This window comes from Stenella coeruleoalba (assembly GCF_951394435.1).
Source record: "Stenella coeruleoalba genome assembly, chromosome: X".
Taxonomy (NCBI): Eukaryota; Metazoa; Chordata; class Mammalia; order Artiodactyla; family Delphinidae; genus Stenella; species Stenella coeruleoalba.
In genome coordinates, this window is record NC_137152.1 from 89,511,299 (window position 1) to 89,538,691 (window position 27,393).

General features: G+C 38.2%; 1 protein-coding gene across 3 annotated transcripts in view; it reads right to left on the bottom strand.

Annotated features, from left to right (window-relative positions):
• The window catches only part of AMMECR1 (AMMECR nuclear protein 1), a 105,119-nt gene that overhangs the window by 11,652 nt on the left and 66,074 nt on the right, over positions 1-27,393 (bottom strand). For 2 of the 3 annotated variants that reach the window (XM_079909769.1, XM_079909770.1), the window contains exon 3: positions 10,106-10,220. In XM_079909769.1, coding sequence (XP_079765895.1) covers positions 10,106-10,220 — 115 coding nt within the window. Of the gene's footprint in view, positions 1-4,139; positions 4,274-10,105; positions 10,221-27,393 lie in introns of all 3 variants that reach the window. The other variant, XR_013825605.1, reaches the window with a different exon arrangement.

Consider the following 27,393-nt stretch of genomic DNA (forward strand, 5'->3'; position numbering starts at 1 on the left):
CTGTATCTGTGTGTGCTGTGAGCGGACATTAAGAGCAGTTCAACAGATTCCTATTTCATGTTAAAAAGAAAGCCATATTTATTCCGAACCTTTCCAAAGCAAGTGATTTTTATTAATGCTATTATACAATCTTTTGTTTTTAACATCACCCAGAATGATTAAATATCAAGATTAATGTTAGGACCCTAAAATATATCTTGATTATTCTGGAGTTGATTATTCAGTGTGGGGATTATGCATCCCCAACTCCCCCTGGCCTCGGCCTCATCCTCTTTCCTCTCTTGTCCATCTCTGTTTGTTCACTGCTCTATCGGAGAGCACGTGGGCACAGGGAAAAGAGATACACGCAAATTAATCAATTTTGCTACATAGTAAAAAGGTTTGGTAGGAGAAGAGATTATAAATAATGGCTAAAATGAAGCTTCTAGACTGTCTGCAGATTTCATTTATCCTTGTTATCTGGTCCCTTGTTAGAAATGTGGCTTCATTTAAAACTATTACCCCCTAATGCAGTGACTCTCAACGCAGGAACATTAAAAATAAGTGCCCTCTCCTCCTCATTATAATACATAGTCCATATTATGCTCTGCTCAATTGCACAAAGTTGAGCCTGTCTATAAGGCAAGTGTTAGTCCTATAATTCACTAGCAGCACTACAAAAGGGTCTCGCTTTTACTTGTGAACCTAATCAGCAAGCCAACAATCTGGATATGCTGAAACATGAAAAAGTCATCTGGCTAAAAGCATCAGTGAGTATAAAATGTGCTCTGGTTAAGTGGAGTAGGCTCCACGCAAGCCTTGGACCATTTGGGTCCCCAATTACCTACACGGTCCTGACCCTCAAAGCGAAATCTGCCCCTGATCACATCCTGGCCAATAAAACCAATTACTTCCTCAGGTTCATCCTGTCTTAGCAATGTCACAGTTAGTCCCACTCGTCCCCATTTTCAGAACCAAATGTTGGGTTTCCCTGTAACGTTATGGCCATAGCTCACTCCACTGATTTTCAGTGGGTTCACCTTGAATAAAATAAAAAATATCAGGAGGTCAAAGAATCAAACGTTTGTCTGACATGGCTTTGTTGCTGATATCATTTGGCAAAATAGGCTTTGCAATTAACAAAGCAGCCAGTCGCTGGTCATTCATGTAAGACTGACCTGCCAGGCTCAGTATGCCAGTTCCATTGAATTGAATGGAAGGACTCTGTTTCTAAGGAGAGGGCACCCCCTAACTTCTAGAGGCTGGCATCATAGGAGACACACATGCTCGCTCACAAAACAGCCTGTGGTACCACGGACAGAAACAAACACTGCATTGGACAACCCATGGGTCTGACCCGGAGTCTGGTGTTTCTAATATTTGTAGGAGGACAAAGCCACAAGTGATATTTTTGCCTGAAAGCACAAAACCCATAACGCAGCACCTTCAACTCATTCACTCATAGCCCCACGGTACCTTTTGCCCCATCCCCAGCTCAGCCTTCTGCAGACTGACTCTTCCTCTTCCCAATGAAAGCAAATTCCACATAAAAGAAGAAAATACTCCAAACTTGGGTCTCCACCAAGAATAGTTCTTATTTGAGCAAGTAAAATTAGCATTTTCATCATAAAGGCTGATGACAATTTGCACAGATCCTAATGAAACACTTCCCCCAATCCTGATAATGTCGACTACACAAAAATAATGACGACTACATATTGATTGTCCAGATCTGCCCATCAAATCCTCAAAGTTGTGATTCCTCATCGCTTTAATCCACCCATCAACTTCAGAAGTAAGTCTGAAGTTTTGAAAGTGCCCATCTGATTAACAATTAACACTTAACAATTAACAATGGTTAACAATTAACACTTCAGAATCTGGCCAAATAATAAATTTTAAAAACAGTGTTGCTGCAATTCAGGGTTTTTTCCTCAGTAATTTTTACTTTTGTAAACCTTAAAAATTATAAACATGGATTTTTTTTTGTTTATAAAAATAGTACGTGCATATTACCAAAAAAAAAAAATCCCTTTTGAAAAGTATCAAGGAGAAAATAAAGATGACATGTAATCCTAGTACCACCTAGAGACAACTCTTGCCTTCGTGACTTAAAAAATAATCTTCTCTTGAACCAAATGAGATGTCAACAAGGACTATATTGTTAGGCTGTTTTTATCCATTATCTGACCAGTTCCTGTAGCTGTACTTGCTTTCAAATCTCCTTCAAGTGAGAAGCTCTTAAAAGCACAAGAAATACTACACAAATAAATCAAAAAGGGTAATTGACTGCAAAACCGTCACTTGGGCACAAGTAACCTTTTAATATAGTCTACTATAAAAACTCCACTTCACCATCTACCTCAGCTGAGGTTTGGGTTTTTTTTTTTCCCCTGTTGTTATTTTGTGAAAACAACTGCAAAGGTCTCCTTGACCAAAATACATATAAGCTGCTCTTCTCTAAAATCCCTGCAAATCGGACACCTTTAGCTTAGAAATTAGTCTGGTCTCCATGGACCAATTCTTGGCTTTTGCAGAGCTTACCAAAACACCAATTAGTGCCAATTTTGATTCATGTAGGAGATGTAGGAGACTTAGACATCTTGTCTATCAGGAACATAAGGCTGCCAATTTATTTCACAAAGGCCACTGAACAACAATCTGAAAACTTGTATTTTAACTAATATACGTGCAGCTCTAAAATACCTGGACTAGCTAATAATCACCCCCATGAACTCTGAAAGAATTAGTTTAAGATTTTAAAATAAAGCATGGCTAACGAAGAGGTGCTCTGAAAAGCTATGAAGCCAAACATGTTTATGTATCATGTGCAGTGAAAGAAACTGTTCTTACTCTAAGGTTTTGCAGGGAACAAGAGACAGCTCAGAATGCAATTAAGGAAAAAAAAAAAACTATTCTCTGTAATGATTAATTATAATGAGCATTCCTTAAAAACTGAACAACCTGAAGCTTTCCAAGGAAAGTTCAGGCAACACAGGTGACCTTTAAATAAAAAGCCTGCTTTTTGTCAAAAGTTAGAAAAGTGCATTCCTACCATTTTTTAAAAGGGAATGAGGAAGGGGGTGACTTTACAGACAAGGAAACTAAAGTAATAAAATAATTTTCTTAAAACCTAGAGATGTGATTTAGTTTGCTTTTCAAAGGCTCAGGGAAAAACACCTCTTGCAAATGTACCCAATATAAAAATGTTTGCCTGATAAGAAACTGAGAAAAATCTTATACACATTACAACTGTACATTGAGTACCTGACTCAATATAGTGTCACTCCGTCTACAAAAGAGATTTGTTCCTAAAAAGTTCCATATGGGTTGAACTTATGTAAATGAATTAATCTTCAAGTCATGAGGAGGACAGTAAAGAAACCCTATAGTGTGTCCTTCTGCAAAGGAAAATATCTATTTGTAAAGTGAATAATCACTCCCTAATATGTTTGCTTAATTTAGATTTATACATATAATATTGACTTAGAGGATGATGCAGTAATATAATAGAAGCATATATGGTTTAGAATAGAGTATTTTTCTTCCTAAAGAAAATCCTTTTGTGAAAAAGAAATCTAGAATGTAAAATTTTTAAAACTGGACTATCTTTCACTTTGCTGCCTACATTTAAGTTGGCAATGGCCATTTTAAAAGTTAGGGACCTCTTACGACTTCTAAATGGCTAGCAGTGATTGATTCCCTGGAAGTAAAACGAAACAAGCCATTTTTAAAACGGGAGTCACAGCGTCACACTGTGTCAGCATCCAGAGAAACCTTAGGAATTATCTAGTCCAACTTTTCCAGCTTCCTGGTGAGGAAACGGAGATCCAGAAAGGTCACCAAGCTGGGTAGTGGCCGTTAGGAAGAGAACCCGAGTCCCCTCGTTCCCACAATTCGGTACTCTCTTTTCATCAAATGCCAGGGATACACACACAGAGTCAAACTGTACAGGAAAGAGTAGACTGGAATGCAACTACTAGGGAAAGGGGTGGAAGAGTTTATGGATTTGGGGGAAGAAGCAGGAAAACGTTCCCACCACCAAACAACACACTGGGAGGGAAGCAGGAAGCGACTGGAGGAGGCCTGAGAATGGACTACAGCAGCCCATTTCGCTAAGAGTATCAATAGCCAATGGAAATTTTTATGCATTAAATCACCTTCTAGAAGTCACTTTACTTTGTTCGGCTTGCTTCCTCACTAGGCTTCTGATACATTGAATTGTTGATTCACAGCAAATTCTTTCTAGATGGCCAGGAAGCGTGAAGCATTCCTTTCCCAATGTTCCACAGCACTTGAAAAAACATTTAAAGTAGAGCATCAGGACAAAGACTAAATGATCATAATGATAGTGACATCGTATACAACAACCTCAAGGTCCCTGAGAAAATACTGTGAAAAACATTTTCTTGGATATATGAAGCCTATGTATTTTTTTAAAAAAGGCAGAAATCTTCAGTTAGAGGAGAAGCAAAACATAGTGTATATCACAGTTGGGAAAAAATAACCAAGGGCTGGGGGTTGACAGAACACGTACCACTAGAAGTCATTTCACTTGGTGACTTTGTGAGTCATGCTAACCATCTGTGTATGAATGGGAACACTGTTTTCAGTGGAACATTAAGAGGAGCTAGAAAAAGGTAAACCTTTAAGTGGGGAGAGAGGGTGAAAAGAACATGAACTTCTCAAATATATGTGAGATAATGATGGCAGCTGATTTATTCACCTCATCTGTTTACTCACGAAGGTTGCTACAAAAGCGCCCTATTATTAACTGCAACTGACCACGTCAGAAATCAGCTGTGATCATTCAAGAGGTGTGCTTTCAAAGTGAAGTGCAGCTCTCTGAGTACCAGCAGTCCAGCAAGCTTGGGTGCTTTAGGGACAGAGTGAGACTAGGGGCTTGAGGTCTAGCTTTATAGTCTGGGGACAGATTTTTGGCATCACATAAGGATCATGCTGGCCAGCCCCACCCAGCATGGGTTTATTCCATGTAAGTGTTGGGTGCTAAAAAGGAACCGTCTGCCTTAGGACCACAAGTGACAGCTGTATACACAGGTGAGATCTCAGTGATTTGGGGAGCTAGATATAGCAAAAAGTACCTTATGGTTTGGGAAAATGTCAGTAATCTACTGAAATATGATCTGAAGGTCTACGTCAGGATACAAAAAATATTTCTTCCTCATACCTTCAAAATGATCTTGTCTCTAAAGCAGAGATAAAAGATGCCTGACTACAATTTATAAAATATTTTGACATCTGTCAGCAAATTGCTACATCGGTTCCCCACAGGATCACTGGTAGCATACTTGCTATACAAGTTCTTCTACAAACAAAAAGCTTATTCATTTATATCTCCCTGAAAATGAGCAGCTAGTAGATGATACACCTAGAATCATCCCACGAGTCAAACTCCAGGGATTGTGATGTCATTGGTTTCATCTTCTTTCAGATCTTTAAAAGGAAACATGGCTCCCAAATAGTGTCACCATACGAGTTCTAGGCTCTGTACCATTTTAGAGGACTCCAACATGCTGCATGAGCTTTTCTTTCTTTCTAAAGCGCCATGTCTGTCAGCCATGCTGCCATTCAGAATTAAGAGAGTGCTGTCGATTCAAGAACACAGAACAATGGTGCTAAGTTTCTGTGTTCAAACACAAGGCAGATCACTTCGGATTTCTCCCTAGGGGAGCAATTTTCCTCATTTAACAATCATTTTAGTCTTGCAGGTAGATATTTCTACTTATCAGCAATGAATTTTTTTCCCCAGTTCAATCACTCCTCATTCTTCTCATGCCTACCAGGGCAATAAGTAGATCATGATGCGGGCAATGATAAGGGAGGGACCGCTGTTCCAGTTTGTCTTTACAGCCTTTTGTGGCTGGCTTTGTTGTTTTTAATGACTACCCAGGTTCCTTGAGAGGCTACCTACAGATACCCAGTTTAAATGTATAATTACTACTTTGAGGAAATATAACAGAAGGAAGCATTACTGATCATTCTGTCAATTCAACAGTGACTTGAAATTAATTGCATCCACTTGTGAAACCACTTATCAAACGTTCTTCACATTATCAAATAGAAGCATTCTAGCCTCTAAGTCTGACGTAGATCCTATTTTCCTACTAACTGCCGTCATAAAATTAGAGACATGTTACCAGAAGACAGCTCCCAAACAGGCTGAGTTAAAAAGCTTGGATGGAGAGTAACTTCCAGCCCTGTGGCAGTTCACTTGTCATTTGAAAATTAGGTGTCTATTACCACTGGTCACGTCCCTCATCCTCATGACCACAGGGATGCCTTTCTTGTCGCTGAAGTTACCTAACTCTACCCTTGGGGACTTCTAGACTTTGCCCTCTCCCTGCATTGATCTGGGCATTTTTGTCCCTTTAATTAAGAATTCTACTGCAGTAACACGCTGCACCAGTGGGGGTCAACTCTCAAACTGTACTTCCACCAGAAAAGCCCTATGTTAGAGGCTTCTGCTCATATAAAACATACTCATTACCAATCCCTGACTTAAAAATTCTCTATTGAAATTCTGTAATCATCTCCTGTTTCCCCCTCTGGCATAAACATATATAGCACCTTGCATTTCCGGTTAAAGCGAGATACTTATGGTGAAAAGGATAGTTCATTCTTGGAAGAAAAGGTGTACCTATTGGACAGTGTGAAATTTCTCAAAGTGAAACGTATACCTTCATAATATAGACTGACTCCTCATAAAGGAAATCCACAATATAAATAATTAACTTATATACAAAGGTAAACCATAAACGAAGACTTCCCCATGGTCCTCTTTTTAATAGTGACTGTAAATTTAATATGATCTCAGTTACGTACACAAATATGCAGTTTTATTGATACAAAGACACAGAAAAAGAAGAGAAATAATTCCAAACTATTAACAGTGGTTATCTCAGAATGGTGTGACCGCAAATGGCTTGCATTTCTTTCTTTATATTTTTTGAATTTTTAAAGTTTTCTTCTTCTTAGAATTACTGTATTGTTATGGACAGTAGGTTTAAATACATACATATATATGCATATGTTCCTTTTTATTGTGGTAAAATACACATAACATAAAATTTACCATTTTAACCACTTTAAAGTGTACAATTCAGTGGCATTAAGTACATTCACAACGTTAATACAACCATCACTACTATCCAGTTCCAGAACATTGTCATCACCCCCAGTGGAAACCCTGTACCCATTAAGCAGTCACTTCCCATTCACCCTGGCAACCACTAATCTGCCGTCTATCTTTATGGATTTGCCTACTCTGGATAGTTCATGTAAATAGAATCATACAGTATGTGGCCTTTGTGTCTGGCTCTTTTCACTTAGCATAATGTTTTCAAGGCTCATTCCTGTTGGAGCATGTATCAGTACTTCATTTCTTTTTACGGCTGAATAATACTCAATTGCATGGCTATAATGCATTTTGTTTATCCAGTCATCTGTTGATAGACATTTGGGTTGTTTCCACCTTTTGGCTATTGTGAATAGTGCTGTTATGAACATTCATGTATAAGTTTTTGTTTCAACATCTGTTTTCATTTCTTTGGGGTATATACCTAGGAGTGGAATGTTATTGACATATGCTCTTTTTTAAATGTCTTTAATTCTACTTTGGCATTCTGTGTTTAAAGTAGCAATGCTTTTTCAGAATTATTAAGGATAACCTTAATAATATCATTCTTACAATAATACCATTCCATTTTCAATCACTGATTATGGTACATTTTTTTTTAAAGGCCAAATCATGTTCTTTTCAAAAATGTAATTTTCATCCTTATTCTTTGGGAACAAATTTCTTTTATGCTAGACACTTTAAACTATGATGAACTAACTGAAAAGGACAGTCTTTTCCTCTTAGCATAGCCATTCTAGCAGTACCTAAATCACTTTCAAATGCTTATATATTAAAAGTACAAAAATATATGCATTTTGTTGTTGTTTCCTTAAATGAAAAGCATCACAAAATAGACATCAATATTTAAACCTTAAGGGATGTATTAAATATACAATACCAAGTAGAAGCATACAGAATCTTCCAGAAATTCAAATGGTGATCAGAGAGGATAAATACACCCTCAAAGAGTACACAGTACCAATTCTTAGATGTTCTACCTCCCACCCTCCCAACAGAAAGATGATACGTCTCATGAACATAAAAGTCCAATAATATCAAGGTTCATTTTAGCTGTAGACAGTACTTGATGTGGGCTAAAGAAGATGATGGTGTGCTTACCCACACCTACTTAACAACTTGCCGCAGAACACATGCACACACGTTTATGCAATAAACATTCATGTACATGCCACACGTGCACACTTATGCACACACGAATGCACTCCCTCCCCCCAGAACCATACTTCCAATTCAGTGGCTGCAAGTAAGGGAAGAAGTGTTTTTGTAGCTCAATCATCCCTTAGGTCTCAGGCTTTTTCTGTTATTATCACTCCCATCCCCACCAATACACACACCGCACCCTGCGATTCAGAAAGCAGAAATAAAATTCTAGCTGGAGAAGAGGGAGTAGTCCCCTTAAAACGGTCAAAGAACCACCAAAACTGTAATATTTGTTAATAAGTAAGGGATATGATTTGGGATCATTTAAAAATAAAGTACTGGGAATATTTCTATGATATTGGTGGACTTCTCTTTAAGAAAAATTCAAATAGGAACAATAAAACTTATAGAAAACAATCAGTTAGGAAATTTTAATCCCATAAAAGGTTTTACACACTCCAACTTTCCCAGGATCAACACTATCAACAAATTTTATTTTTTCCTTTAGAAAAAAATCTTAAGATGCTTTCGTATTCTAATAATGCTCCCAAAAAACCCTACCACAAAATGCAGAAAGGAACTCTTTCATCCTACTCTCTGCAGAATTTTTTTAAATAGCTCTGGCATAACAACAATGTTTATATCACAGAGATTTTTTTCAATGAATATTACGAACTTTATAAATGTCTTCTTCTCTGTGTGGAAAAACTGAATCGCAATGGAGTAAGTTGTCCAAAGTCTCACAAGGAATGAGGGGAAAGCCAAAAATAAAATTAACTGTCAAGAAAGTGGTCTGTCCACAAAGCAAAATATCTCAGTTATCATGGGGGACAGTCATTCTAAAAAGGCAGTAGAATTAAACATGTTATATCATGATACAGTCATGTCATTTACGAGTATGTGTATGCACACGAATGCCCTGTATATCACTGAATTCCCATTGTTTAATTCTTACAGCACTTACTTCTTCGTGATTGTGTATACTCCTTTTCTCTGCTCTTAGACTCTAAGACGTTTATGGCAGGGACCAAATTTTAACACTTTTGTACATGTAGCACATGCCTTGAATACAGTAAGCAGTCAGGTAACATGGGTATGTTTGCGTGTAAAATTTCATAGACATACACTCAACTAACTCCCCCCAACCACCAAAACAAATCATGGTGAGAATCTTTGAACTTCCTTAACAACTCAACCCCACATACTAACGAAGAACAAAAATATGATCAATATAGGCTACTCAGATAATCCCAACGCACAGAGACACCCTAGATATATATACCCTTACGTGTTGGTGTGTGGAAATACACAGATTAAGGTAGCCAAGAATGAATTAGCATGGTTTACCTGTAGTTAACCAACACCCTGTTATTATCCATGAGCTGACGTCCCCAAGTGATGTATTATCCTAACCCTTTTGCTCCTTGTTTCTGTGATGCATCCCCTGACTACCTTAACTGCGTGGTGGTAGTCACACCAGAGTGCATTGGAATGGAATTAAGAGGAGAAATAAATTCCAATCAGTCCTGCCTACTACTTGTTAACAGCTTTTATGAGGTGCTGTAGTGAAGTAATAGGATAAAAATGAAGAGCAAATTCAGTTTGGGGGATTAAAACAACACAGGGTACTTTGCCTTTAAAAAAAAAAAAAGAAAGAAAAACTCCTTTGCTTACAATCTCATTGATCAGCTGTGAGGTTTATCCAAGTTACTCTCCACCTCCATTACGATAGGAAATGGGCTGAAAGAGTTATTTTCTGGGCCTAATTTTTAAACAATTACTCAGGAGTTACTTTCATTTTTCTTTAAAAATTCTCTATAGCCTTACCTCCCAGTCCAAATAATCACAGACGTCTTCGAAGTTAGTGAGCAGAGACACTGAGCAGAACAGCCGCGGCAGCTCATCCCTTGTCATTGGGGGAAAACGGCTATCTTTAAGGGCGCTGTTGAAAACAAAGCAAATATTAAAGCGATCACTAGATATGAGAGTTCTTAGTTTCAAAGGCAGGCAATCATTTGAAAAAGGTATGAGATTAAAAAAAAATCTCAGGTGAGAAAGGTGCCCAAATCTTCAAATGTATTCACAGGCTCCAAAGATTTTAGAAGTCGTTATTTTTGTTCATTCAGTAGATTGTGTTTACTAGCCAATTCTGTGACCAATTCAGTTATAAAAACTGAACGATCAATTATATTTCCTGTACAGTTATTTCCTTGTATGTTTCCCTGTTACTTGTAGAACCTGACAATGTTTTATTTTACTTTTGAGGAGAATAAAAACCAGAGTAGTGGAAACTTGTGGGAAGATTTCTGGGTCTAGCACTGTTGGAAAAAATATATACATATTTCATGTTGTTAAAAAAAAAAGGTTCATACTAGGTTGACCAGTTACCATAGAACAGCATCTAAAGAGTTCAAAAAAAGATAAAAATTTTACTTTCTTCAAGCAAAAGAAATCAAAGAAAATGAAAATAATCATGCAAATTACACACTAAAAATACAAGGATTTCAGTTCCCTATAAAGGATAATTCAAGATATGACTCAAAAATTGTGACACTTCAGGAAATAGCACTAATCTTAGGAAATAAAATTATGATTAGGAGACCATTAATCACATCAATGGATTTCTGAGTACATCAAGTCTGACTGGACCCTGTAATCAAGGGTAGTGTACCACAGTGCCTAACTGTAGAAAAACCCAACTGTAAAGGACAAAAACGTTGGAAGATCGTAATTCTTCCTGCAACAGTAGAACAGACAGAAAACACAAAGACATCCACAAACCACACACACACACACACACACACACACACACACACACACACAGGCACTGTGTGTTCCTTGTACTTTTAAAAGAAACCACTTCCTGGTCAAGAAAACAAACACACCTCTGATTACACACTATATTAATGGTACTGCTGGCATTTGCGCTGTCGCTCTTCAAATGTCCTATAAAGCAGAGCCAGGCATAGAAAATGTTTTCACAGATTAATCCTTAAGAGGTTAAAAACTTAGAGCCTACAAACTGCTTGGGTCATAACAAAGTTCCATGACCTTCGGAAATAATTCCTTTTTCAGTGAGTTCCTCATTGTTGGATTTTCTTTTTTCCATCCCTTCCTTCGCATTCAGAAACTCACTCACTCTACTGTACAAATATGCCCCTATGTTTGTAAGTATTTTCAATACATTTTGGTGTTCATTCTATCCTGCTATACAGAGGAAAATGCTTACAGAAAGACAGAGATGTTATATATAAAGCATACATGTTTCTCCCCATTCGAGGAGCCAAGATTAACCAAGAAAATCAGGAAATCTGTGATAATTCATACTCTGAGAACAGCACTTCACTACTTTATAATTTAACAACATAAATTTCCTATGGCTTGGCTTCTTTTATTTTCCAACTGGCAAATAAAGTTTAAAAAAATATTTTCAAGTTGTCATTCAAAGCCAAGATGAAGACATATATGGTGTGTGTGTAACGTCCCCCCAGCCCCAGACCTGCCACAGGAGAGAAGTTCTAAAACACAGACCAGAAGAATCCCATGCATAAAAACCCAAAGGCCAATCACACTTTCAGTTTTCCTTGTGAAAAGCAAAAAAGGGGAAAAGAGCCTTATACATTAGAATAACATAAAATATAATTTTTCGGGTTATAGATTTTTATTGTGGTAATATACATAACATAAAAATTACCGTTTTAACCATTTTTAAGTGTACATTTCTGTGGGATTAAATATATTCACATTGCTGTACAGCCACCATCACCAACCATCTCCAGAACGTTGTTTTATCTTGCCCAACTGAAACACGGTACCCATTACACACCAGCTCCCCATTCCTCCCTCCTTCCAGCCCTTGGCAAAAATGTTGTAATTTAAATACACTTTTATAATTTCAAATAATTATAGTAATATAGTCGCAAATGTTTTTCATATATAACAGCTTTATTGACATATAATTCACATACCATAAAAGTCACCCTTTTAATGTACACAATTCAATGGTTTTTAGTATATTCAGAATTGTACAATCATTACCCCATCCAATTTTAAAACATTTCATCACACCAAAAAGAAACCCTATATCCATTAGGAGTCAGTCCCTATTCTCCCCTCCCCCCAGCTCCTGGCAAGCACTAATCTCCTTTCTGTCTCTACGGATTTGCCTGTTCTGGACATTTTATGTAAGTGGAGTCATACAATATGTGGCCATTTGTGTCTGGCTTCTTTCACTTAGCATAATGTTTCTGAGATTTTATCCATGTTGTAGCATGTATCAGTACTTCGTCCTTTTTTAATATATTTTCTTCTGTTTGATAAATTTGACATGTTACATTTTGTAAAAGTACATCATCTTTTTAATTACCCAGTAATATTCAATTCTACGGATATATCACATTTTGTTATCCATTTATCTGTTGAAGGACATTTGAGTTATTTCCACTTTGGGGCTACTATGAATAATGCTGCTATGATCATTCATGTATGAGTTTTTGTGTGGACAATAATGTTTTCATTTCTCTTGGGTAGATACCTAGGAGTGGAATTGCTGGGTCATGTGGTAATTCTATGTTTAACTTTTTGAGGAACCATCAAACAGTTTCCCATAGTAGCCGTACCATTCTACATTCCACCAGCAATGTACGAGGGTTCCAATTTCCCTACATCCTTGCCAACACCTGTTACTGTCTGGTTTTTTCATTATAGTGCTAGGCCTCCTTTAATGAAAAGGTTTTTGTATCTAGCTCTAGCTTTTACATTAAAAAAATACACATGTTGAAGTTGCCATGCAGTTAATTTCTCAACACTTTGAGGCAAGTTATTATTTTGTTTATTTCCTAGCAAATCAGTGAAAGGTATATTTTAGCTCAGTGCAATTCAAACTATTATTTCAAATCAATGAAATTTTCAAGTACCTAAAACGTAACTGAGGATCAGGCTAGCAAGCTTTCCTCGTGATATGGAGCTGGGTGCTCAATCATTTGGGGCTTTTAAAAAAAGAATGTTTAGAACAAAGAGTGAGTGGGAGAGGGCTAGTATGGCTAATAACATAAATAACAATCATGCCTCGCCATACCAACACTCAAGTGTTTTAACTTCAGAACTCTGAAATAGTGAAGGTACATTAATCGTGACGGAAACAGTCTGATTTTACAGAAACACTCATTCAAACAAGACTTTTAATTCTTGCGTTTTTCATCAACTCTAAGTAACTTTTCATTGAATTCAGGAACACGGACAAATTCTAAAAGGCAGGAACCCCTCAATATCTCTAAATGCAAATTCCTAGGGAAAAGAACTAGCAATGAAAGCCTAGCAAGGATTTAAGGGATTATAAGAAAAAGATGAAAAATGTGGCTGGAGACTGACCTCAGAGCTGCTAGGCTGGTGTGGATGGCTGATAAACAAGAGGATTCAGCTTCCCTCAGCCCCGTTCTCTTTAGTATATAGAATATGTGATGTGGAAGCTTAGCCTTTAGAGAGGCTATGCTGTCTGGAGTCGGGCAGTGACTTGCTCAAGGTGACCCAGCTAGTTAGTGACACAGGTAGGGGTACAACCCAGATTCTCTGACTCAAGTCCACAATTCTTTCTAGTATGTGTACCTGAGTTGCCACCTTTGACTGGATTATGGGTTTCTTTTTTAATTTTAAAATGAAATGCTTGCTTTACTAGGCAATTCTGATCTCATACCTGCAGTGCCTCTGCCTAAAGAAGATAAATAATAATTTAATAGCATTCATCAGTAGCCGAAGGGTAGACAGAGCTAGACTTCCTGTCTACTGGAAATCTGCAGGAGCAAAAAGGACTTTAAAATATTAATATTGTCCATGGAAAGCATTTTATACCAAAGTAGTGTCTGCCAATTTAAATTCTAGGCAGTCTGAGGAACTGACAAAGAAAGAGATCTTGTAATAAACTCGTATGAAGTTATCTTTGCTACAGTAGGAAGCCATTTCCTAGTGTTTAAATATCGCTAGGAAAAAAAGAACACTTATGTACAAAAACCTGCGGGCTGCTCCATCACCGTATGATGGATGGCTAAGGTTTAAACAACAGTTTAATTCAATACCAAATTCAAATATATTCAAATTCAAATTGGCATCCTCCCAAGAATATATTTCACCTAATTGAGAAGCAGCATTAACATCTGTCAAAGTTAATATCTAATGTTAAATAGCACTTTAATGAAAATGAACATTAAAAAAAGGAATTAGCTATCAAAGAATCAAAGGGTTTGTGACAGTACCTGGAAACTATGAGGGGAAAAAAAACAGCTGAAAAGAGACAAAGCCTTAGATATTGTAAGGCTCATCACAAACAATAGAGCATGCAACAGAAATTATTTAAGAATCTAGCCAGCTAGCCATTCACTCACTCATCCATTCATTCCTTTGCTTTCTAAAACACTGATGACCTTAATTGGTTAAACAGTGGAAAGTTACCAAACTGCCGAAGGGCTTCATAATTACAGGCAATCATTTTTCAGGACAAGGAAGTAATTAAAACCAAAATTAAAAATCCCTGTTTGGATAGGTGAAGAAAAGCAAATCAAGCATACATTAGTCTAAAATTAAGACAAAAAAAAAAAAAAAACCCAAAACAGCTTTTTCACGAGGGGTTTCAATCATCTGGAAATTCTGCCATTCCTCATGTGACATGTCTGAATTCCAGGAACTTAGAATACTAGAATCCTAAACCCAAATCTGAAAAGTTTTCTATATCCTCTCTTTCACATTAAGTAGCAATGTTAGCTTCTCACTGTTAAAAAAATAACAGACACAAAACAGAATGCAAAAGAGTTAAGTGACTGTTCATCAAACCTAAGGGTAGAGAGGAGCAACAAAGGACATGGTCATGGTTAAGGAGGGAGGAAGGGAACCTTATTTTGGTGAGAGCTGTGACCCAAAAAAGGGAAATTTTCAATTGTAAGCCATATGTAAAGTGTTACTTAATTGGGAGATGTTTTTCCCCTTTAGAGTAATGAGTACAACCTACCTGCTGCTTGATGAACATTAAAATTTATTCATTGGAATATATATTTTTAAACATGATATGATGGGTAATTAATAGGGAATAGAGGAAAGAACTAAGGCATGGAACAAAAGGAAGAGAAAGTAGGAAGGTGGGAAAGAAAAAGAAAAAGGAAATATATGCAAGGAAAGATGGATAGGGAGAGAAAACAAGAAGCAGGAAAATGAAGTGGGAAGCAAAGAAACAAACAAATAGAGACACACAAAGGGGCAGAGAGAGAACACAAGGAAGGAAGAGTGGAAGGGTAAGAGGGAGAGGGAAATCCAGTGGGATGGGTGCTGGAGGTTTTCATATGTTATTTGGCTCCTATCCTGCAGGATTCCCTTAGGCTTTAGAGTTTTATCACCTGTTGCCCTCCGATTGGCTTAAAGTTCTCGAATTGCTCTAATCTCGAATTCTTAAAAGCCTCTACTCTCTGAGATGGCTACAGCTGCCCACCAGGAGGGAAAAATACTCTGTGGGCTGCATGCTCTGATGACCAGAGCAATAGTGTCAAGAATCTGCCTCCCAGCCACAAGTTCCTCACCTTTAAATTAGGAGACGAGGTTGTGAATTTGATTTAGTCGAGTGGAACTACAACTGGAAAATACAAGATACATGAAGGAAACATACGGCTAAATGTTTGGTGTATATGGCGGGTATTCCTCATCTCCCTCCGTGTAACATCCACATAATGCTTTCCCTGCAGAGTTTCTGGATTTACTTGATACGGTTTTTAGAAACGAACTGCTAGAAACTGGTTTTTGTTTTAATTATTTTTCTGACGAAATCTTTTAAAATATATTCTACCAGAGTGTAATGGACATAATGACTCAGGTTCATCTTTAAGACTCAATGTGACTTGGGTCATTCATTACTATATGGTATTGAAACAGTGCTCTCAATATAGTCTTGGCAATAAAAAAAAAATCTGTGGGTATGGAAAACAGATTAACAGTATGACCACCAGCAAGTTCCATCTTGGGAAATCTGAAAGCGTGAGATAATCTCTACTTTTAAGAGAATGTAACACAAAAATAACCTGTCATAGACTTTCAGCGTTTCTAAGGATCTTGTCTCTGTGTTCTCTAAGATAGGATACTATAAAACTGAACTACCTCTCGAATTGGATTAAATGTAAATTTTATTGCCTTTCTCGTAGAATCTAGAGAAACTTCCACAACACTGAACAAGTATTATTTCCCCAGGGTCATCAAAAGCACTTCTCCAAGGTATAATAACTGTGACTTACTGCCAATACATGTAGCTCCTAAAAATGAAAACCTGAAGTCATCATTAACACATGAGCCTTATTTCACAGTCCTGTAGAACACAGCAGAGGAGAATGGCTAAGAGCTTGGATTCTAGAGTCAGACATAACTACATTTGGATCCTGGCTCCACTGCACACTAACTGTGTGACATCTGGGCAAGTCTCTTAACCTGTGCCAGCCTCCATGTCCTCACCTATAAAATGGCGATAATACTAGTACCTTCCTCACAGAGCTACTGTGGCAAGTGGACAAGATAATAATACCTGCAGAAGTGCCTTACATACACCAGGTGCTCAATAAGTAGTGGCTGTCAAAGAACTTTGGTCATCGGCATATTTGTTAAGTTTATGCCCACAGGGCTGCCTCCATATCATGGTTCTGGTGAAAGGAACGGAGCCCCAGGACTAAGATTGACCCTTCAACCTTATGATGAGAAGGTCTAAGCAAGTTATCTGCTCTAGGAATTTACTGTGACCATCTAAAGGGGATAATGGCTACCCTTTCAGGTTCTGGTGTTTCTGAGAAGCCTTCATCTCATTTTCTTTCATTTTCAAAATATTTATTAAGGCTATATGCCTTTTATTAAGTGAAGAGCCACAGAGGATATAAGAACAGATTACAAAATAATATATGAATATATGTAAAAGACATCGACAGGAAGGCTGAGAGGAATGGTCAGACAAGGTTAGCGTCTTTCCTGGAAGGATCTGTTGTACACTCTCTGCTACTGGTTTACTTGTTACCAAGTGACCCAGAATTGCAGGTAAAGTTACAGAAATTAAATGTATACACATTTTTTTTCTAGTAAGAAATCTACTACATCAAGCGAGGTACTTCATCAAGAATTTCCATTATCCTGCAGCCATGCATTCGCATGTTGCTTTGTAATGTAACTCTTAGATTTCCTGAGCTAGGTTTAAAAAAATCTCCAGGGCACGGATTGGCTTTTTACTTCCATACAAAAAAAAAATGTTTACCAAGAGATGTGGTTCCCTGAACGGTACTCAATTTGTCTTCAATGGATTTAGGTATGTTATTCTCTATCCTACTGGTTATGCTCCAGCAAAATCCTTAGGAAAAACAAAACGAAAATACTCTGTAAGCAGCAGACAGAGAATGAGAGCTGAGAAGCTCCATGCTTTCCTCATCTAACCCAAAGGTCTCCAAACTGTTGACTGAGCATTCTTATCAGTAGAAGTCTGAGCACACATCCTCAATATGTATATTTACTTATAAAATACATAAATGTACTACTGTCATGTATAGCTAATATATCCAAAGCATAGTATAGACTTAGAATAAGCACTGTTGTTAAAAAAAAAAACAGTGGGTATAAATACATATTTCAAATAATGTTCTTGATAATTTCCTTCTATTTGGGGGCTGACATCTTGTCAGGTCTGATTAGATTATCTTCATTTTTACTTGATGACTTGGCCGACCAAGTTACAAAGTGACTTGCAGGAGAAGTGGCAGCTAGCTCCCCCTTTTTCTTGTCCTTGCCTTGTGCTTGTAGTATGACTATTATCACCACTCCATTGTTCCTTTGCAGGAATCTTCTTAAGCCCCTTGTCCATCCTGAGTGGCTTTATCTAGCTTTAGCTAACCTATGCACAATGGTCAAATGGTTTAAGAAGATTCCTGCAAAGAAACCACAAGTTGAAAATAATACTACTTCAGTACTTTCTTATATTTTAGATAAAAAGATCATAAATAGAATTGCTAATCTTTTCTTCCTGCCCCACAATGGATCATCTGGGTGCACCCCTCTTAGGAGACTGCTTATCTAAAGCTCTTAATCAAGTTCCAAGAAACTGGTCCTCCTAATATACTTAGACATGACACTATGAGCAAAAAGAGCTTTCAATACAAAAGAGCCGATATCTATGGAGCGCCTGCCGTGAGCCAGGTGTTAGACATGTATTACCTTGTTGAGTCCTCAAAACCACCCCATTTTGTAGATGAGGAAACCGAGGTTCAGTGAGTTCAGCGAGATTAAGCAACTTGCCCAAGGTCACAAAAACAGGTAAGAGAGTTGACATTTGAACTCTGGGCTGCCTGCCTCTATGGCCCGTTCTCTTTTCACAGCAGCGCCTCTAGAATGTTAGCAAATCAACTTCAGTATATGCACATTCAGTCAGTTTTAAGGAATTTTCCCCCCAATTAATGCTGCTTCTCCTGGGGTTTAACTGGATGCTTTAGGTTATAAGTGTGGGCAAGTTCTGCAACGGAGATAAATGGTACTTTTTTAGTGAAAGTCTTGGCTTGTTTTTGTTCTCTTCTTTCTCCATTTTGATCTTGGTGACTCAGAGCTGCTGTCATTGAAAAACATCTGTTTTATCTAAATTTAATAAGCCCTATTAGTGGGACACTAAGCCTTCCCTTATTCTGAAGCCTTTCCACAATTTGAAATTTAATCTACTGGAAGTCATAACAGCGTTACCAAAGTACTAGTTTCGGACGTATCTAGGCTGGCGGGCCTGTTTCTGATTTTTAACTTTGCTTTTCCAACGTGAATGAATAAGCCCTCTCATACTCACCACAAGAGTCATGCAATTTTTTTTTCCTTCCCTCTTTCCATGGTAATCAAATCTATAAATTAAACTCTGTAAACTGCAAAACATATGGTGTCACTCTAACTTGTGTGCCGTGTGAAGGTGGCTTGGTCTTACCCACGGGTTTACTGTCGTTTCTTAAACTCGTGTCAGTCCTAGATGGTGCAGGCCTGCTGAGAGCTAGCATGCTGGTTCTTACTGTGGGGCCTGTCTCTGATTTTCTCAGATGTCTCTGACAGGGGACTAAAGGTAACAAAGGAAAAGGGTTAAGTCAGTCTTGAAGATGAGGTCCAAAATCAACTTATCAACTCGGTCCTGCTGAGGAAGGGGGAGCGAAGGACTCCAGTCCTCTCCACTGCCTCAACCGAGATGTTTTTCATCTTTATTTTCCTTCTCTTCTTCCCCTCCCCCACCTTCTGGATGTTTTCCTCCTTTTCTTCCTCTTCTTCCTCTACCAAGGAAAGGAAGAAAGAATTGTAAAATGTCACAAGAAGGAGATGAAAGAGAAGAACGGGGGTGCAGGGAGGGATGGGAACATTAAGTAAGGCAGCTGCCATTGGGTCAAGATGACCCATTCCATTCCGTACTGGTTTTAATGTTCTATTTCAGCCTTCGGGGAGTAGATGGGTGATGGTGACAGAGGAAGGTACACAAGCCACTGCCTGTTTCTTTCTGGGGTTTATAGGATACCCTTGAAGAGCAGAAGGATGGGGGTTGGGATGAAAAGTCACGGGCCTCACCCCCAGAAGCCTAGCTGCTTAACCACACAAGGTTACAGAATCGGTTTCTTTGATCTGTGTAATTTCCAACGACATATATCTCTACAATGAAGCATAACTACACGCCTGTTTTTAAGGCCTCTGTAACTTTCCTTACATTCGTTTAAATGGAACTACCTTAATTTTTATCACTATGTGGTATCTTTGGGGGAAAGCTTCCTTTAAATCATTCATATCACCTTTGTTTTATATGATTCTTCATAGAATTTCTAAAGGGTCTTCACATCTTCTATCCTAGCTGACGCTCAAAACAGCCTCATGAAGTTGACAAGCTAATGCTACATTATATTAGAAACCATAATAGGTGTTCCTCCAAGAACAAGACCCCTATAGTCATAGAGTCACGAAATGTCAGAGCTACAAGCACTTAGAGACCATCTAGTCCACACCCTTCACTTGACATCTGGGGGAACTGGAGCAGAAAGTGATGTGCCCAAAGTCACACAGCTACTGAGTAGTGGAGTCGGGACTCATCTGCTGCATCTCCCGACTTCCCTTGTCCCCCCGCCCCATCCACTCATCTTTCACATGTTTGTTGACCAACTCTGTCCTAATCCAATAATACTCTACCAGGGATGTATGGAGTAGGAAGAAGAAAATGATGCCAAAGGCACCAGGGAACAGCTAGAACAATAAAGCAGTGAGCTTCCCAACACTGCCAGGCCCCTGGGACTTGCCAGCATGCTGAAGTCACGCAGAATCTACAAACTGAGCAGATAAGGGTGAGGGAGCAGCAGAGCGCAAATGCTGTGCTGTGAAGGCAGCGAACACAGTCATCACTACTGCCCTCCTCTGCGTTTCTAATCCATTCCCTCCTCACCTCTCTTTATAGTAGGTGTTGCTCTCTCCTTGTTGTGCTTTCCCCTTGTTCTTTTCGCCCTTGCAGTCCGGGCCATCCATTCTGGCCTGTCATTTCTCCCTAGCTGCTGAGCTACATAGAAGAATCGCACAACAGAAAAGTTATACATTTTTAAAATAAGGTATTTAATTCCCTTTTGTCAAGCTCTCGCAACTAGAGAATCTGACCTTGTTGTAAATGCCACACTGTGTTCTGATTGTGTGTATATAAGTATGTCAGACTATAAGCTCGTCAGGGCAAGGTAACCTCAATGCCCATTTTCCAGTAAATAGCACACCACCATGCATGGACCTGGCACAGGAGAAATATGTCGCTCTTCATGTACTGCTAAAGCCCTCGGACTTTAATCCAACCTACCTTCCCGTCTCTTAACTTGGAACAGATTTTTACTTTATTCCTTTCAACAAATGTTTAAAGTGAGCCTGGTCGAAGAGAAAAGGCTATTTTAATGCTTCATCTCGTTTGGTTTGTATCTTGATAAATCTAACTTTCAAAGGCAAAGAAAAATTTCACATGTATAGTTTCCCATTCTATTACCATTAAAAATTACTTAATTCCCCCATTGAAGAGGTCCTACTTTGATTTTGTTTCCATGAGACAAGCACATGGGGTAATGAAATATGTTGGAAAAGCTTCGCAATATGCTGCTGAAATAACAACAATTGCTGATTCTGTACTGCAGTACATATTAGGAAAACCACAATAGATACTAAAAGGAAACTGCATCATTTGGGGATGGAAAAAATGCAATGGATAAAAGCCATGCGATTTAAATTACAGTCATGTGACAATAGCTCTGTCCCCCACAGCAGCAAAACTTGTAGTGAATAAGTGGCAGTCCTAATGATTACTGATGGAAGAGAATATCTATGACCGTGAACTAATTAATGCAGCAAATATTTATTGAGTGCTCGCTATATGCCAAGTACAAGTCTACACATAGGGGCATAGTCTGTTCAACTGCAGTCCTGTGGAACACCTTCCCTCATAGAAGTTTCGCTATGGTGGTAACTGGCGTTTTGAGTCTTTAGTTAGATTACTGTGCATTCACAGTGCAGCACAGTTTGGTGACATTTTTCAATCTAGAACTCACAGACTGCTATAAATAGATAATAATCTACTTCCATGATAGAGTTACAGAGTTGCTTTGATCTCACAGGCCTTCCCTCCCCGCCCCACACCCCACCCCACCCCACCCCCCGCGGAAAACACAGATGCTTTGCAACCTGGAAGAGCTCAGTGGCCTCTTATGTTTGTGCAGTGATTATTACTACTATTTTGCTGTAGCTTGGAACATACAGGGACCCATATTACTCATCTATTTTTTTATGCCTTTTTACACCTTCTTATAAAGGAAAATCTTATGAACTGGATGAATCACAAGTCAGCAAGGGCAGGCATAGAAAAAAGAAGCACAAGATAACAGCCTCTCTAAATGAACATGGGTCTAAAAGAAATCAGATGTCAGTTCACAAATTTAAAAAAAAATCCTTAAAAATATCCTCTGCCTACTCTTCCGGTTCTCTGTGGGATTTCAGGTGAGTAAGCGTCTAAGGGGGAAAGGGGACTTGTTGGAAATCAACCCTCAGAGGCAATGAGAATGATCTAGAGGGAGAAGAGCTGACTCTGGAGAAGATGGGTAGAGCTGTGATGCCCCCCTGGTGGGGCTGGCAGAATGCTCATCAACTGAGACGTTCTGACAACCCACGGGGCTTATGGGGGTTAAAGAAGTAGTACGCACCAGCACAGATTCCCTCAATCACATTAGACTTTAACATTCCCAGGTCTGGTTTGCCTTTTACAAGAAATAATGGTTTAGAATGCTGCTCAGAGCCTGCTCCACACATCTGAGAGGCCAGGTTGTAGCACCTCATTTTCCTTTGCTCTCCCTCCCCCATGTAACTAAAAGCCACTTCTTAGACTTTGGTAAACAAAGTGAAGGAAACTGAGAGAATATTTTCTGTGGACTTAACTTTCCTGGAAATAATTATCAGTGATGGAAAACAAACTCTTCGTAGCAGAATAAAACGTCATTAATTTGAACTCCACTAATTCAAAATCTGTGTTAATTCAAACAGACCTAGGCTGACAGGAAAAGAAGGGTCTGCTCCGCTAAGCAAATCAACTTTGTAATTAAGGTTGGAAGAGAAGTACAGGACTTGCTGAAAGAGAAACTATTTTCAGAACTTTAGAATTAACCATCTACGTGCACTGTAACATCATAATTACACGTGTGTGTGTATGTGTGTGTGTGTGTGTGTGTTGTGTGTGTATGAAAAAGCAGATCTCTGGAAGACTTCTATTTAAAAACACTCAGCCCATTTGGAGTTACCTGTGTCACTAAACCAAGCAGAGCTATTTTTAAAAGAAATATTGCCTTCATTCTTTATTGATCATTCTGGACTTCCTGCAATTATTTTGAATTCGGGAGCTGAGCTCTGACTTCTACTTTGGTGTTGCTAGGCTACTCGCCTACAGTTGTGGTCACACTCAAAGACCTCTGAGTACAAGTCTTACAGGAGATCACTAGTAACTGAATCAGAAATATGGCCCAAGCCTCCTGACTGAGTTCAATCACTTCCTTACTGTCTGACCTAAAGAAGTCACAAACGTTTAATACCTTGGGTTATATCTAGCTATAAAACAGGGGGGAGAGAGGACAACAACAACAAAAAGAAGGCTTATATCCCTTAGATTAGAGGCCTACACACCAGAACAAACAAAATCAAAGGGAAAGCAACAAAGTCCTTGGGAAACCTAAATATTCAGTCATTATGAAACAAATATCAAATGAAAGTCCAACAAAGGAGCATCACTCTCCAAAGGAAGTACTCCTGAGGCTGTTACTCCTCACACCTCCATACTGGCTCTGACTTCACTAGCACAGGGCAGACTTCCAGCTCCCCCTGTGAACATGGCTCGCTGCCTGAGAGGCCTGGTTACCTTGTCACAAGTTTAGGTATGACCACTCTAATAATATTGTAAGCTCCTGGATTCCTACCAGTTTCCCTTAAGCACAAGACACACAGGACTAGCACATCATGGGTGGCTGCACTACGAATCTCGCTTGAGTTGAGGTGATAAGACTCCCTCTTTTCATATACAGAACTGTAAATCAGAGCAGTAGGATTTTTTTTAAAAAAAGCTTCCCAAATTTCTAGTTTCTATAGAAACTCTGAAAATACCAGAACCACGAAATGTGTTTGCTTAAGAAAATTTGGGACACTAAAATTGATAGGTGTCCCACAAGAATACTGAATAAAATAATCATAGGTCAATGTTCCAACAAAAGTGAAATGCTAGCCAGTAAATTTTATAGGGGAAAAAGTTCTTTGAAATGGTTTTGGGCAAGAAAGTCTATACTCTCTTTTTTAAAACAAATTTTATTTTATGTTAGAGTATAGTTGATTTACAATGTTGTGTTAGTTTTAGGTGTACAGCAAAGTGATTCAGTTATACATATACATATATCCATTCTTTCTCAGATTCTTTTCCCATATAGATTATTACAGAATACTGAGTTCCCTGTGCTATACAGTAGGTCCTTGTTGATTATCTATTTTTTACATAGTAGTCTGTATATGTTAATCCCAAACTCCTAATTTATATACTCTCTTTTAAAACACAGGTCTCTTAATGCAAATCAAAACTACAATGAGGTTTCACCTCACTCTGGTCAGAATGGCCATCTACAAATAACAAATGCTGGAGAGGGTGTGGAGAAAAGGGAACCCTCCTACACTGCTGGTGGGAATGTAAATTGGTGCAGTTACTATGGAAAATAGTATTGAGGTTCCTCTAAAAACTAAAAATAGAGTTGCCATATGATCCTGCAATCCCACTCCTGGGTATATATCCAGAGAAAACTGTAATTTGAAAAGATACATGCACCCCAATGTTCACAGCAGCACTATTTACAATAGCCAAGACATGGAAGCAACCTAAATGTCCATCGACAGAGGAATGGATAAAGAAGATGTGGTATATATATACAAGGGAATACTACTCAGCCATAAAAAAGAATGAAATAATGCCATTTGCAGCAACATGGATGGCCCTAGAGATTATCATACTAAGTGAAGTAAGTCAGACAGAGGAAGATAAATATCATATATCACTTATATGTGGAATCTAAAAAAATGATACAAATGAACTTATTTACAAAACAGAAACAGACTCACAGACATAGAAAACAAACTTGTGGTTACCAAAGGGGAAAGGGGATGGGGAGGGATAAATTAGGAATTTGGGATTTGCAAATACAAACTACCATATATGAAATAAACAACAAGGTCCTACTGTATAGCACAAGGAACTATATTCAATATCCTGTAATAAGCCATAATGGAAAAGAATATGAAGAAGAATACGTATATATATGTATAAGTGAATCACTCTGCTGTACACCAGAAACACAACATTGTAAATCAACTATACTTCAATTTAAACAAAAAACAAACAATCAAACAAACAAAAAACCATAGGTCTCATTATCTACTGGGTTGATCATCTGTGTCAATCTCTGTATCAGTGTTAAAATGAGAGCTATGAGAGGGTCCACAGTCTCAAAATCATCAACATCTGGACACCATAAGCCTGTGACCCTTTCTTTTTCTATTTATAAAATCAATTTATTCATATACAGGTTTTTTTGGTAACATCTTTATTGGAGTATAATTGCTTTACATTGTTGTGTTAGTTTCTGCTTTATAACAAAGTGAATCAGCTATACGTATACATATATCCCCATATCTCTTCCCTCTTGCATCTCCCTCCCTCCCACCCTCCCTATCCCACCCCTCTAGGTGGTCACAAAGCACCGAGCTGATCTCCCCGTGCTATGCGGCTGCTTCCCACTAGCTATCAATTTTACATCTGGTAGTGTATATATGTCCATGCCACTCTCTCGCTTCCTCCCAGCTTACCCTTCCCCCTCCCCGTGTCCTCAAGTCCATTCTCTATGTCTGCGTCTTTAGTCCTGTCCTGCCCCTAGGTTCTTCAGAACCATTTTTTTTTCAGATGGGAATTTTACTTTTGAAATTATGCCTGGTATAGGCAAATATTTAAGGTGGTCAGCAAACACAAGACACAAGGCAACTGCTGGGCCGAGTGAGGTAGCTCCGAGTTGCTCTGGTCTGGGAGGTTTTTTCCGTGGAAGATCATAGAAGGCATAATCCATACCCAGATAAAACTAAGCACTGGCGATTAATTTTCTAAAGAAATATTAAGAAATAAATGTAGTCATAATACAGATTGGACACTTGTCTAAGATTGTTACACTACTTAATGCTGGACTATTATAATGCATTAGCATTAAAATTAATGTTTGCAATCTTTTATTTGAAGATGGTTCTTTTAACCATGTATACAACAGCAACCATCCTGTGATTTTCACTGCATTTCAGGGCTTCTCTTCCTTTTGGAATATACAAGTCGACATTTGTACCTAAGGAACCATCTAAATAATCTTGTGGGATTAGCTGTTCATGTTCACTGTACTATACGAACACTGCTCAAAACTCAGTGACCCTGGATGATACCTGGCAATGTTATTTTCTTTGTTAATGGAAATTACTTCAATAGGGGCTGGATTCACTGACTCCCGGAAACTGCCCCTATAGGCAGCTTTGACAGTCTAGGCCAGTCGAGGAAGCCGAAGTGTCACAGGGCACTCCTACACATACTGCAGACGAACACTTGGATAGAATTACACCAGTCTAAGAGTTTCAGAGTTAGGACATCAGTCAGCTACAATATAAAAACAATTCTTCTAAATTGGAATCATGTTCACAAAACATCTGGAAAGTTCCCCAAAGGAGAAAAGATTACCCAGAAGTATTGCTAAATAGATGGAAGAGAAGATGCTGACTTTTATCATAATACAAAATTCAGTCAGTTTCCATCGTCCTAGACAAATTAACAGATGTGCTGTTTACCTTTAAGGAAGCCTGGAATCTATTTTAATTCAGCCTTGAAACCCAGACATTCTTAGGTAATAAGTACAGATATTTAAATTCCATAACAACCATCCAGTGTTTACTAACATTTATTTCTTTATAGATTTCTCATCCACAAAATGTATATTTAGTTAGAAAAGGAATTTTGAGGGTTTAGTTGTACATTAACAAATGTTTCAACATCAATGTTTTTTCAAGCAAGTGTAGCCTATAAAAATTATCTTTTATTTTCTGAGTTTTGCTTTGTGGCATGGGCTAAAAGAAAATAATGATATCAAGGATCTTGTTCCCCTATTTTCCTTATTATGCCTTTATATAAAATAATATATTAAATAATAATACTATCCGATAAAATTATATATATATATATATATTTTTTAAAGTGAAGGAGATTAAGAAGTATCAATACAAACTTCCAGTTGCAAAATAAACGAGTCACGGGAATGAAATGTACGGTGTGGGGAATATAGTCGATAATTACCTAATATCTTTGCATGGTGACAGATGGTAACTAGAGTTATCGTGGTGATCGTTTTGAAATGTACAGAAATATCAAATCACTATGTTGTGCAACAGGAACTAACACACTGTTGTAGGACAACTGTACTTCAAAAACAAACTCATAGGAAAGGAGATGAGATTTGTGGCTACCAGAGGTGGGTGTGAGGGGAGGGGGAACT